This window comes from Glycine soja, chromosome 7, assembly GCF_004193775.1.
Source record: "Glycine soja cultivar W05 chromosome 7, ASM419377v2, whole genome shotgun sequence".
Lineage (NCBI taxonomy): Eukaryota > Viridiplantae > Streptophyta > Magnoliopsida > Fabales > Fabaceae > Glycine > Glycine soja.
In genome coordinates this window covers 1,531,589-1,545,552 of record NC_041008.1, presented here as the reverse complement: position 1 = coordinate 1,545,552, position 13,964 = coordinate 1,531,589, and the positions used below count along the sequence as shown (strand labels likewise).

The 13,964-nt window shown below is 34.2% G+C and overlaps 2 protein-coding genes across 4 annotated transcripts; both read left to right on the top strand.

The window, feature by feature from the left end:
- Positions 1 to 187: 187 nt before the first annotated feature.
- On the top strand, positions 188 to 4,151 carry LOC114418011 (protein CURVATURE THYLAKOID 1C, chloroplastic-like). Of its 2 annotated transcripts, XM_028383133.1 has the most exons (7): positions 188 to 295; positions 417 to 529; positions 2,212 to 2,306; positions 2,389 to 2,475; positions 3,308 to 3,370; positions 3,466 to 3,503; positions 3,857 to 4,151. In XM_028383133.1, exons 2-7 carry the CDS (start codon positions 430 to 432, stop codon positions 3,909 to 3,911), a joined length of 438 nt encoding a protein of 145 aa, XP_028238934.1. In that variant the 5' UTR covers positions 188 to 295; positions 417 to 429; the 3' UTR covers positions 3,912 to 4,151. The 2 variants fall into 2 exon arrangements, with proteins under 2 accessions (XP_028238934.1, XP_028238935.1); XM_028383134.1 differs by lacking the exon at positions 188 to 295 and having other exon boundaries at positions 316 to 529.
- Positions 4,152 to 5,996: 1,845 nt separating this feature from the next.
- On the top strand, positions 5,997 to 13,459 carry LOC114418010 (probable plastidic glucose transporter 3). 2 transcript variants are annotated; one of them, XM_028383131.1, is made up of 15 exons: positions 5,997 to 6,141; positions 6,525 to 6,655; positions 7,562 to 7,661; positions 7,752 to 7,819; positions 7,906 to 8,038; positions 8,317 to 8,416; positions 8,527 to 8,639; positions 8,780 to 8,873; positions 9,592 to 9,745; positions 9,906 to 10,049; positions 10,143 to 10,216; positions 11,422 to 11,510; positions 11,906 to 12,020; positions 12,771 to 12,979; positions 13,292 to 13,459. In XM_028383131.1, the coding sequence occupies exons 2-14, from the start codon at positions 6,589 to 6,591 to the stop codon at positions 12,957 to 12,959; spliced, it is 1,440 nt and encodes a 479-aa protein (XP_028238932.1). In that variant the 5' UTR covers positions 5,997 to 6,141; positions 6,525 to 6,588; the 3' UTR covers positions 12,960 to 12,979; positions 13,292 to 13,459. The 2 variants fall into 2 exon arrangements, with proteins under 2 accessions (XP_028238932.1, XP_028238933.1); XM_028383132.1 differs by lacking the exon at positions 5,997 to 6,141 and adding an exon at positions 6,311 to 6,438.
- Positions 13,460 to 13,964: the final 505 nt, after the last annotated feature.

Below are 13,964 nucleotides of genomic sequence, written 5' to 3'. Positions count from 1 at the left end.
TCGAACAATAATTTTTAAATATTACAACTTAATAAAATAATTTTATAAAATTTAACAGAAAAAATTAATTTATCATATTTTTTACACGTTCACAATAAAATTTATAATTATCATCTTTAGAGACCAATTTATGAATGCATCCTACTTTTGACATGGATTTGGTTATTTACCCACAAATAAATAAAAAAAAGGGATAATATTTTATTTTGTGGTGCACATTCCTTCGTTGGAATATTCTGTGGCTCTGTCTCTCACTCATCCTTTGCAGGAGTAGAGTAATACATTACAATACAAGGTAATCTTATTTTTGATTTCTGTCATCTGATTATCATTGCAGGGAACCTCAACCCAAATTTTAGTCTTTTTAATTTTAATTATTATTATTATTATTATTATTATTTCTGCCACAACTTTAGGGGTGCATTGCAAATGGCTTCCGTTGTTGCAAGCTTGCCGCCACCATTGCTGCTCCCTGCTAGAAAATCACATATGGGCAACTTCCCAAGTTCCCCTGTTTCTCTTCTTTCAGGTAACCCTTTTCTTCTATTTTGGCTTTCTTTAAAAGTTGAGATTTGTGTTCCCATTGACCCAATATGGTTTTTATCCCCAGTAGTAATTTTTTTTTTTTTAAATTTTCGAAGCATGATTGGTTAAAGTCTAAGTGAGTGAGTAAAGTTTGAACTGGAAAATTCATTTTCAAAGAGAAAATTTTGATTATGTTGAAGGTAATCACAGAGGAAGAAATAGTTAGGTTATCCTCTGCATATTTCCCGTAGTCAAGTGATACAATTAGTAATTACAAACTCCCTCTCGGTCTTTTTTCTTTTGGAGATTTTTGGTTGGCAAACTCCCCTCGGATGAAGCCCTCCAGCAACGGGGTTGCGTTATTGTGCCCATTTGCTCTCATTGTGGACAAGCTTGCGTAACAGCGAGGCACCTTTTGATAGAGTGTCCCTTTGCCAAGTATTTGTGTAGTTGTCTTAGCTCTATCTTAGGCTGCAACCTCCTATTTCTTGAGCCCTTGGCCTTGCTGTCTCAAGGCTACGAGCTCTCAGTTAGAAGATGTTTTTCTAGCTGCTGTCATTAATACAGTGTGGTTTCTTTGGATCAGTAGAAATAACGCAAGTTTCCGTAATGGCCATTTCTCCCATGCTCGTATCATATCAGAGATTATTGGGGCTGTTTCGCTCTCAGGAAACTTATCCAAGGGGGTTATGAAAAACTCAATTTCAGATTTCTCTATGCTCAGGGCCTTTCATATCTCTGGCCATCTCTCCAAGGCTCCCCGTATCCTCCAAATCTCTTGGCATCCTCCCTTGGCAGGCTGGTGTAAATGTTATACCGACCGCACTGCCAGGGGGTCTCTGGGAATTGCGGCCCGTGGTGGCATTTATCGTGATTTCAGAGGAAGCTTCATGGGCTGTTTTTCCTTATCTTTGGGAGACGGAGTTGCTTCCTTGCTTGTAGCTGAGATCACTGGCACTATGGAGGCCATTGAATTGCTTTCGAGAAAGGATGGAATCGCTTGTGGTTAGAATGTGACTTGTTGTTAGCTGTTGCAGCTTTACGCAACTTTGATATTGTGCCTTGGTTCTTGAGAAATCATTGGCTAAATTGTATTTCTCTTACTCTATGCAGTTTGTAGTGTCTCATATTTACCGGGAGGGTAATTGCTGTGCTGATAGGCTAGCTAATTTAGGCTTTCATCAATCTGACAATGGTGGGATTCCTTATCATCTAGTATCCATGGGCCTTTCTTTAGGGATATGCAGTTTGTAATGTCTTTGGGTTGATGCTTTCTGTCTCAATTTTATAAAAAAAAATACAAAGGTTGAACTGTAAACTCACCAGCATGGAATTGGAATTTGGCAATTGTCTGTCTCTAGAAATTAAAAATTAACTGAAAATCTTAGTATAAGTGGTTTCTTGTGGCTTTTTGGCATGATTATGCACTCTGGCACTATGTAATATTCATGAGATTTTTGCATTAGGCTGGATCCAGTTATGAAAGTCACTATTGTTCCATGTATGCCAAATTTGTATACTTTTCATGCACAAAAGGCTCAATTTTGAACTACATTAGCTTACTGTTATTTGGAGCAATTATGATCATTGATTACATATAACTGCTGCTGATTTTTGTTACCGTGTTAGAAGTGTTTATATCTCTTATGTTTCTGATTCTTGACTTCCATTTTGCTCATTTCACAGGGAGATGGAATCGTGTTTCTTTTGTTGTGAAGGCTTCTGGAGAAAGTTCTGAATCTTCAACTACCCTTACTGTTTTTAAGTCTGTTCAGAATATTGTGAGTTTCTCCTTCCACTCCCATCCTTCTCGTCTCTCTTCCACTCCCATACCTAAGTTGCTGTTTGTTGATTTTAAATCAGTGGGATCAACCTGAGGACCGACTGGGACTTATTGGTTTGGGATTTGCAGCCGTAGCAGCGTTTTGGGCATCAACAAATTTGATTGCGGTAATCTTCACCACTTTCAGTGTTTTGGAAATGAATACGTGGTTGTAGAATTTTAGCTGAACTATTCACATATAGGCATCATTGACATATGGGCTATGATGCCAGATTCGACACATTGTATTAGTTATGATACATATGTTATACTTCGATCCAACTTTTCTTAAAATGTATAGGATATAGTAGCATGTACAGGATACATTTAAAATTTGATAAAGCATAATAAGTATGTAATTGTCAGCATTAATATAATAAAAAAAATTATAGATCATTGTCATCATAAGTCGCTTACTTATTGCCTATAAGTAAGAATAGTGTCAATCTCATTCCCTTCTTGAGCATCATCTATAAAGAGGACAACTTCCATTTTTGGTTCTTCAAGAGACTATTTCTTTATTATGTACACTTTTATGTTTCATATCTTGTGTACTAGATTTCCGTAATCTTTTTTAATGGCTTGGATACTTCATTGATATGTATTGGTGAAGTACTCGAAAGTATCAGTTTCAAATTATTCAATATGGATATGTGAAGCAAATGCAAGTGCAAGTGCTTTATAGCATATTGGCTGACATGGCCAATGCTAGAAAAAATTGATCTGATGGTGGAAGAACAAATCCATTGGGGCTATTGCAGTTTGATCCATAAATAAATCGTTATTTTTTAAGGATTTGAAAACCTCTTTTAAGTGAAAACAGCTTCACAAGACATTCCTTCTTTCTTTCTTGATGTGGCTGTTGAGCCAGTACATATTTTTACCATGAAATTTAAGTATCTGTATATGTTATCCCAATGCTTGCACCCTAATGATTTTGTTTGTCATTTTTGTATGTAGGCCATTGACAAATTGCCACTTTTCCCAACTGTACTGGAATTAGTTGGAATATTTTACTCCGTGGTAAGTGTTGTGCTGCATAATTGATGTGTTTCCATTAATGCAATTATTTATATTTAAATTTGGCAAGTAAATTAAAATTTTCCTTTCTATTTCAGTGGTTTACTTATCGCTATCTCATATTTAAGCCTGACCGGTAAGCATGTTGGTGCCCTTTATTCTAATTTCTACTATTTTGTTTAATATTAACCACATCATAATATTAAGACGTTTGATTTCATAATTGAAGTGAGAAAAATAAAAGAAAATTTACAGCGGTTGGCTACATTTACAGCAAAAGACCTATTAACCACTTGTTTGATTAATCCAGTTACAAAGTGGATAATGATTAACTATCTAATGAAGAGATTAATCTCATGTAACTAATGAAACATTTTATTCCATTAATAAGATCACTCACGGTTTCTTTTCAAGAAAACCCCATTAAAAAGGTTTAGCTTCTAGTGCACTCAGTTTGCAAGCAACTTCACTTGGATTTTCTCAATACAGGGAAGAGCTTTTTCAAATTTTGAACAAGTCAGCATCAGATATCTTGGGCCAGTAAGATGTGCGGCCAAAATTCTATGCTAGATTGGGAGGAAAAGGTGAAAGAAGGGTTTGGGAGAAGGGGCTTTGGTTGTCTTCACTCCAATCGTAAATGTCAGTGCAAGGATTATTTATTCGGTTTAAGACCACCATATTACATCAATGAGTTAAAGCTTACTTCTTTTGTGTTGGTTACTTTGTATACAATTTTAACGAAGTTCCCTTGTGCATAAAACTCTTGAGAATGAACTAGCCTAAATAATGCCCAAAACATAACTGCTAACTTATATACTGTCATTTCTTAAAAATAAAATAAAATTATATACTGTCATAAATCCTTACAAAATCATCGTATATGTATTCTTATAATAAAAAAAATACTAACGTACCCAATGTCAAAGGCTCGCTACACATGCATTCTTATAATAAAGTAATTTATACAATGCTCTGGGAAATTTTGTATAGTCAATCTCTTTAGACTAAGGCCCCGAGGAATGTTTTGGATTAAGATTAGAAATGGGATTGATTCTCATTTTTTGGCGGGGATTTTATGTGATGTTCCAAAGGAAGATATGCAAAAGAGAATGATGCAAATATTGAATATCCAATCTTACATGTATCATTCTTCAAAACCATCTATTATGTTATACCTTTGTGCTCTTGTACACGCTTCAAATTCCTGCGTTCGTCAATACAAAGCACGAAGTAGTCAATCAATGAATTACGAAATCACAGATGGATGAACTGCTTGTCAATCAATGAATTACGCTTCAAATTGAGGGTTATTGCCAATTTGCCAACCCCCCATCATTATATGTTCACAATTTCAATCAAAATAATAATAAAAAATAGATAAAACCGTATGTTCTTTATTATTCATATAATGCCATCATCCACCGAGGTGGGTTGGTTAAGGAGGTGTGCTCTGTCTGCCTAACAAAAACAATTGTCAATACTCACCTTTATCACTTTAAACCTGATTCTTTCTTTATCGGTTTTATATTTATGCCATCGTGTGTTTTTTAAGACTAAGTATTTTTTCACAATAGATGATATTTTCTTTAAGCAAATACGAGATAAAAAAAACATATTTTAGTTTAAGGGATTCAGGTACAGTCAAATGTTAGATAGAATTGTAAAAAATAGCTAGCCCAATGGCTGGCGGGAATTTTTTAATTTGTGGCTCACATGAAATTAGGCTAATTAGACCTGGTCCAATGGGCCAAATGGATAGATTGGGCTGATGAAATGTTGGCCCAAGAAATTAATAAATTTATTTAGTCTTTATTTTTTTTTATATTATGAAATACATATAAGTTAATAAAAAAAATGAGTCAATTTGGCTCAGTCTAACGAGCCATGCCTAACTAATAAATCAGTGGCCAATATGAAAATCCATCCATTTTCATGTTTTGGCTCAATAAGTCAGCCGAAACAGATCGATCGAACGATCCATTTTTAATTTTTTATTTATTTATAAAAATAAAAAATAATATTAAAAAAATTACAATACTCACTCAATTAAGTAAACTAGATCCTTAGTTCAACCCATTTTAGTGTAAACACCAACGAGTGAAATGTTTTTATTTTTCTAATTTTTTTGTTACAACAGAGAAAAAGGAAACACAGACGGAAAACCAAGACTAGAAACGTAAAAAACGAGACACCTAACGCATCCCCTAGCAGTAACATCCTCGTCTGATAGATAGTTTAATAGTTTAGTAATATAACAATAGTAACGTAAAAACGAAGTTTGATCTATCTTAGCATATAGCCATACACTTCAAGTGAAAAAAGCTTCCCTACTTTTTTTAGAACATTTCTTTTTAGAGCCATTCATATTCACCACCAGCAGACTCTACGTTCTTCTGTTGTACTACAACTCCCGTTGAAGATTCATGAGCAAGCAAATGTAAATCAAATTTTCAGTCTTCTTGGAAGCACATGACAGACACAGATACTGCCACATGTCCAACTACACAGACATCATTTTCATATCATGCTTAACTTTTTTTTTTGTTTGTTTTTTTGGTGAATACAATACACGTATCCATATGCGGAATCTATGGTCGCTTTATATTGTATTGACCACAACACTGCGTGGCATACTGACACGTGCTTCGTCCTCAACTGCCATGATAACACTTCCTTTACTCAACTTTTCTGATTCAATCGGCATCATTCTCTTTCTCTCTGTCAACCTCTGCATTTCAAACGCCATTCCAAATTCATCATCTCAGAACAACCAGGTATACCCCACCTTTTAAATTTCTCTCCTTTTTTATTATTGTTTTTGCTGTGTTGTGTATGGTTGCATTTTGGGTGTTCAGTTTTCTTCTGATTGGGGTGGCGAGTGAGAGATGCTTCTTGATTTGTGTGATTCTCTTCAAATTAAACCCTTTCGAAAAAAAAAAACAACCAATAACCATTTTACGGGAATGACAATGTGCATGGAAAAATGATCGTAACAGTGCCATGTGATAGAAAATGAAGTTCTGGGGGTGTTAGATCTGAGAAAAACCTTTCCAATTTTGTTGTTGAGATTGGTGCGTTGTTGTAATCGATGTTGTTGACAATGCCTTGTGCTGCAATGCAACTGATGAGTTCTTTGTTTGTTCTTGTGATGATGCAGTAGTGTGTGCTGTGTGGAAAGGTTCTCGCTGGCGAACTTTGGAGAAGTTTTCTATCGTTTTGCCATGCGGGGACGACAGCGAGTGGCATCCAGGGAGCACATACTTGGCCATGATAAAGATGAAAATTTAGGTACCTTGTTTTTGTTTTCTTATTCATGTATATCAAGGTTTTAAAAAATGGTCTGCAACCGCAATTTCAGCCTCAACTTCAAGGATTTTGGGCACTCGCAGAGTGCCACGTTTGTTTGCAATTTCCTGCGATGTCAAGGATTGCAACAAAACCACAACAGTGACTGCAACCACAGTTTAAAATCTTATTGTATATACTTATTTTATTAGTATTACACTATTACGATTAAACTAAGTAGTTAAGTTTTATTATTTAAGTTTTGTATTTGATTGTTTATTTATCAAAGATACAAAATATACTAAAGGAATTATATATAGAAGCTGAGACTGAACTCAACACTTCAGGAAAAAAAAATGGAAATTGCTACCTTAAATCGATTTATACCTCATAAGAATTCAGCTATAGTATCTCCATTCTCCATTACATAAATCATGTGTTTTGATGTGCCTTTCTTGAAAAGGGAAGTCAGGGAATATATTGTGATGAGCATTGATTTCTGCAGCATGGGCTTAAAAATTGAGTACACGTTTTTATTTTGGTAAAGGGCAGTGAGGGTATATGTTGTGATGAGTATTGATTTTTGTAGCATATGCTTAAAAATTGAGTACACATTTAGCTTACGAAATTTGGTTTGACATTGAGAGAGAAATTGTACATGTACATATAGACTGATACACATCACAAAGCGTGATCAATCATGCCTTGTCTAATTAAGAAAGTTAAAATGTCAACAAACGACAAGCTTCTGTCTCATTTTCTATATGCAATTTCAGATTCTTATTTTTCTTTCTGAAGGGAGAAAAAAGACAAAGAAGTGTTTTTTTAATTTCTCTTTAATATTTTTATATACCAATTGAAGAAATTGGTTTGTAATGATATGACTGAGAATAATTTTGTTCCTCATAGCTTCAGTTCGTATACCAAATGCCAAACCTAGTTGGCGGTGCTCTTTGCGACATGTAATTGTGGCTTCTCTTTCTTCATTCTTGTATGGATACCATATTGGGTATGTTCTTCTACACTCAGGCTTGATCCACAATCATTCTTCTTGTGTCTATGAAATTATCTAATTTTCTTATTGCTATTGCCAATGCAGAGTAGTCAATGAAACCTTAGAGAGCATTTCTATAGATCTTGGCTTTAGTGGGAATACAATGGCTGAGGGTACTTCATCTTAATTTTCTGAATGTCTTTATCATGTTTTACATTTAAATATTTATCTACTTCCTTTTATTTTTATTTTGATGAAGGTCTTGTAGTAAGTATATGCTTAGGAGGTGCTTTTATTGGATCTCTGTTCAGTGGATGGATTGCAGATGGTGTTGGGCGTAGAAGAAGTTTCCAGTTGTGTGCTTTACCTATGATAATCGGGGCTGGAATGAGGTATCAGCAGCATAAGTTGTAAATTAATTTCTCTTTCATTATTTGTATCGCCTTGCATTCTTATGCAATAAAATTTGCATTTTATTACTGCAAATGATGTACAAAAACTATGCTCCAAATTAAGGTCATCCTATTCCAAGGTGTTTTCTATAAAAACAGAAGATAAATGAGATAATGCAAGGAAAAAGGGAGAATGAGAAAGAAGGGAAAAAAAAGTCCTTACAATCACAATAAAACAGCGGATAAAGCTATAAACTTATTATTCAAAACTTTTGCAGTGCAACAGCAAAAACTCTGTGGGGCATGCTTTTGGGAAGGTTATTTGTTGGTACTGGAATGGGACTTGGCCCACCTGTTGCAGCTCTTTATGTGACTGAGGTATATTAGATGATATCCCCAATTTGTTTCCTGTTTTCTCTACAGTTTGAGATCAATATATTTTTCAGTAGAGGTCTTTTCAATTTACTTAAATCCACTTGCATTTGTAGGTCTCACCTCCAGCTGTACGAGGTGCTTTTGGGGCCTTAACCCAAATTGCAACATGTCTTGGACTCATGGGTTCTCTCTTTATTGGAATTCCAGCCAAGGAAATAGTTGGTTGGTATGGAATGTTAAATAGGCTTGGTGAAATTCATGAACATATGTTTATTGTAGATTTATAGGCCAATTCAATTTCCAGTTACTTTTTTTCCATGTGTATTTTCTTAAAAGGTAGTATCTATGTGGAAATTATGTGCACAGGTGGCGGATTTGTTTCTGGGTATCTGTCATTCCTGCTACAATGCTTGCCCTTTTTATGGAGATCTGTGCAGAGAGTCCTCATTGGCTTTTCAAGGTTGTCTAATCTCCACTTGTTTAAAACTGATAAGAACTTTCAAGTTAACTAAAACTAATTATCATAATTTAATGTATTGGCTTTCAACTATTTTAGATCCTATTTTGGAGGCTTACTGCTAGACTATAAATATTTTTATCCCAACCATGGCTTATAGATATTTGAGTATGAACTAATCTTTGCTATGATATATAAAATTTAATGCCGGATGATATGTGAATCTTAAGAGGGAGGTAATAAAAACTACCATGTTTTAAAATCTCTAATTTATGTTTGTTTAATTTTTTTGAAGAGACGCTTAAACTTATTCTGAAGAGGGCTTTTGAAGGGCTGTTTCTTTGATGCCCTCTTTCCAAACAATGTTTTGCTGATGTGGTGCTATAGAAAGACTGTTGCTCGGTGCATTTTGTTCTACTATGTTGTTTCTCCTGCTTTATGAAAAAAAAAGAGAGGAGATTCTCTCTTCCCATTATGACTGATACCTCTTCTCTAGATTTCTGAGAATCTGAGTCTCCCTCTCCCTATGATTAATTCCCTTTTAAATTAATAAATAAATATATCCTTCCTGATATCTATTTTTTAACTTGTTATTGACTTATTGTGTATTATTTCATAAGAAGAATACCAAGTGTGTCATTGTTCCAAATTTATTTCCATTTTGTTATTGATTAATGTTATTTTTCTACACAGGCACTTATCTTTCTTTGATTTTGTTCAGAGAGGAAGAACCATTGAAGCTGAAGCTGCATTTGAGAAGCTCTTGGGGGGAGTACATGTGAAACCTGCAATGACTGAACTGTCAAAGTCTGACAGAGGTGATGGATCTGATTCAGTAAAACTTTCAGAATTAATCTACGGCCGCTATTTCAGAGGTACATAACTACATATCATAATATTTTATTTTTTTGGAACAGTAGTGTATCTTTTAGATGATTGCTCGATCATATCATAATTTCTAAAATCATTTGTTTTTGCAAGAGTATATAGTTGCGTCTTTTTTATGGTTGCTAAATCACTAAATGCATTTTGCAGTGATGTTCATTGGATCTACACTTTTTGCGCTGCAGCAGCTATCTGGCATAAATGCTGTTTTCTATTTCTCTTCAACTGTCTTTGAAAGTTTTGGTGTACCATCTGATATTGCAAACACATGTGTAGGAGTTTGCAATTTATTGGGTATCTGCAGGCTTAACTCCTTTATTTTTGTTTATGTGTTGATTTGTAATTACTCTTTATTCCTCTCAACCTTGTTTTCTAATACGTCTTCAGGGTCTGTAGTTGCAATGATTCTGATGGATAAACTTGGAAGGAAAGTGCTTCTCCTGGGTAGCTTTCTGGGCATGGTAGGAAAGAAAAATGAAAATTCGTACTTTGCTGAATCAACCTCTTTTAAACTTATATATTTACTTCGTACCCCATTGCCCAGAGGCTCTTCGCTATGCGAAGGTATGGGGGAGGGATGTTGTACGCAGCCTTACCCTTGCATATGCAAAGAGGCTGTTTCCGGATTCGAACCCATGACCAACAAGTCACCAAGGCACAACTTTACCGCTGCACCAGGGCTCGCCCTCCTTTTAAACTTATATATTAATTGAACAAAATTTCATTAGACATTCATATTGTTAGAAAATTCAAACTAAACTGTGGTAGACTTCTATTCAGTAATTGGTTTAGTTATTCATTTACTGGTTTCCATATGAATTAACTTTCGCTGGAATTAGGAAGGCACTTTAATCATTTAGCTTCTGAACAACGTATTTGGACACCAAATTATGAAGTTTCAAACCTCCCTCCTTAGGCCTGCAACATACCTCACATTTGACTAGGCCAGTAAAAATGGATAGAATGTAATCTAGAAATACTGGACAAAGAAGCCTAAAATGGGAAATGGAATAGTTTTGCGGGATTTAGGTAGGATGTGTTGGTAGCCAATTAATGGAAGGATAAAAGGTTCAAAGAATGAATTTCTCTATCTTGTAATGGAATAGAATGACAGAATATATGCAAGAGGAGAGTATCTCCATCATGATTTCAGATTTTCAGGACTGAAATGTAGTACCAAGAAGTTAGTATTGATTCTATATTTACATAGCTAATAAGAGAAACACAAACAATACTAGCTTAGTTAGACTGATCAGGAAAAATACACTCATAAAATTTGTATCAATAACAACCAACCAGATTAAGGCTCAATTGTTTAACTAGAATCTCCTGTAGTTTTCAGTGAAAATTGAGTAATTGAAAATCCACCCAAAAATTATTATGCTCAATACATGGCCATTTTCTGCCAATTCACAAGTCACTTGCTTGTTTTCCCTTTTAGCAAACTCACCAAGAGTAGGACTTCACTTTTGCACATTCCTATCTTGGGTTTTCCTACAATCACCAGGGAAGAAATCTAAGCCATTTGATTGTAGGAACTTACCTATGATGCTGTTTAAGAGTTGGATTTCCTTCCATTGTTTCCAATTATTACATTTTCTACTAATTTTCATAAGCTACGTAATGAGAATTATATCATCTGATCTTTTCCTATTTTCTTGCTTAGGGGTTATCAATGGGTCTACAAGTCATTGCTGCAAGTTCTTTTGCATCAGGATTTGGATCAATGTATCTATCTGTTGGTGGCATGTTACTGTAAGTGGTCAGAAAGTTCAACTTGCATTTGTTGGGAGGGAGATTAATTAGTCAATGATTTTTCTGAAATGCATAACTTGCATCCTTAGTTTGCCACTGCATCAAATACACAAGTAAATATATGCATTAGTAATTGTTTAACGTATTTTTCAATCTCATTTTATCTTCAGAATCACAAGGCAATGCTTATAATATGGATTTTTAAATATTTACTATATTTTGAAAATATTTGCATTATTTATTTTGAAATGAACTGCTGCATTGATTGTTGGACACTGCTTATGAATCTGAAATACCTTCATTCCTTCATTTGACTGCCAAATTACAAATCTCTACCAACTTTGAGAGCTCATGTTTCGTGATATATGTTGCTAAATGTGAAATGCACAACACAGGTTTGTGCTGTCATTTGCTTTCGGCGCTGGTCCAGTTCCTTCTCTTATCATGTCTGAAATACTACCCGGCAATATCAGAGCAAAGGCAATGGCAATTTGCCTGGCTGTGCATTGGGTAATTGTCTTTCCAAGTTTTCATATATATTCAATTATTCATCTTTAAAGTGTCCTTACATCATTTTATTTCATCTTAACTTTCCAAAGTATTTAACTCGTTTTGGAATTCTGCATTCTTATAAACATGAAATCTACTATTAATGTGTAATATTTTACCATATTTAACTCAGATAGTGCCAGTAAATATTTTATGATATTTTTACATTTTAAAATTAAATTGTGCTTATATATTTGAGTGATCTGTACACTTATATTCTAGTAAGGTTACTTTAGGTCTGCAAGTTAACCCTTTTAGGTAAGAGATTATCTGTAACTTGACATGGTATCTGAGTCCGATTATTAAGAAAGTTATTAATTTGAAAAATCTTGTTTTTTTAGATAACTCCCTTTATAATCAATAATATTTTTACATGGTGCTTATGCTAGACTGCAAGTATAGTTGGCGATGGCTTTGGCTGTATGCAGTTTAACAGTTTATAATATTTTTGGGGTGTTCTCACAGATTATATTGCTCATGTTGATTGCCAAGTATGGGATTAAAATTTTGAGCTCTGAATATTATCTACTAATTAGAATTGCTTAGATCTTTTCTCTAGTTCTCTTGGTATATGTTCAATAGCAGGCTCCACATCAAATACAAAATACACGTTTGAAGGAAGTTTTGGCCTTTGAGATTATATCAGTGTCATTTAGTTTGTCTCCTTCGGTGTTATCATGTTCTCTGAGATTGTAAACATTTCTTTAACAGGTGATAAACTTCTTCGTGGGTCTATTTTTTTTGCGCTTGCTGGAGCTAATTGGGGCGCAACTCCTGTATAGTATTTTTGGTTCATGTTGTTTGATAGCGGTGGTTTTTGTGAAGAAATATATTCTGGAAACAAAAGGGAAGTCACTTCAGGAAATTGAAATTGCACTTCTTGCACAAGAAGCAAACTAAAGTGGTCATATATGGACAAGGTATAGGCATATTTTCATTAGTTGAATGAGTTGTGGAAACATTTTCGGTTAAAAGTAAAAAGAAAAACTTCTTTCATGTACTATTTTCATTAGCTTTAACCCTTGTGCTGAATGCTACAGTTCACAAAAATAAGTGAATAAATGCAGTTTCTTTCCTCAGAAAAAAATTTCTAGCATCCATTATTTCTGGTTGAATTTTGTGAGAAATTGAATTATAGAAATAGTAGCTAAACAAAATATATAATTCAAATAATTTATATCGTTATTGTGGTTGTATTAATCTATCTGTATTTCTTTCTTACTCATTTGCAGGAAAATCTGTGCTTTGGTTGCGTGGGGTCAAGTTTTGAGAGTCTTGATCATCTCATGCTATATTTTGAGTCTTTTTGGGCAATGTAATTGCTAATTACATAATTGATATCATAGTTTTTGTTTCATGGTTTTGATTTCACGTGAATACGACAGGAAGAATTGCATGCCCTCTCCCTGTTCAAAATTCTCCTAAGAAAAAAATTAATTACTTATTTCATCCAAAAATTACAAAAAAAAAAAAATCCTTTTAGTCCCTATGTTTAAAAACATTCCCTTTTAATTTTTCATGCATATATTTTTTTTAAATTCCGTTTAGTCCTCGCAGTTGGGATTAAAAAGGTTTAAATTATATGTATAGAGATTAGAAGAAATTAAAAATGATACGTAAAGTATTAATTTTTTTTTATAATTATAAGAATCAAATGAATAATTAAACATTTTTTTCCTGACAAGCTTCTTAGCATGGCTTGTCTTTGCAGATCATCTAATAACAACAATATTACAATGGTCCCCGAAAGTATATAAGTTGTCCTTATTCGGAAAAATCATGACCTGATGCATGGTTGATGCCGTGATAGGGTTGTTCAACTCGTAAATACTATGCTTGGCAGAAACTTATGTGCAAATTTTCTAGCTAAGAAGGGTGTGTCTCAATATGTTAGTAATTTAATTT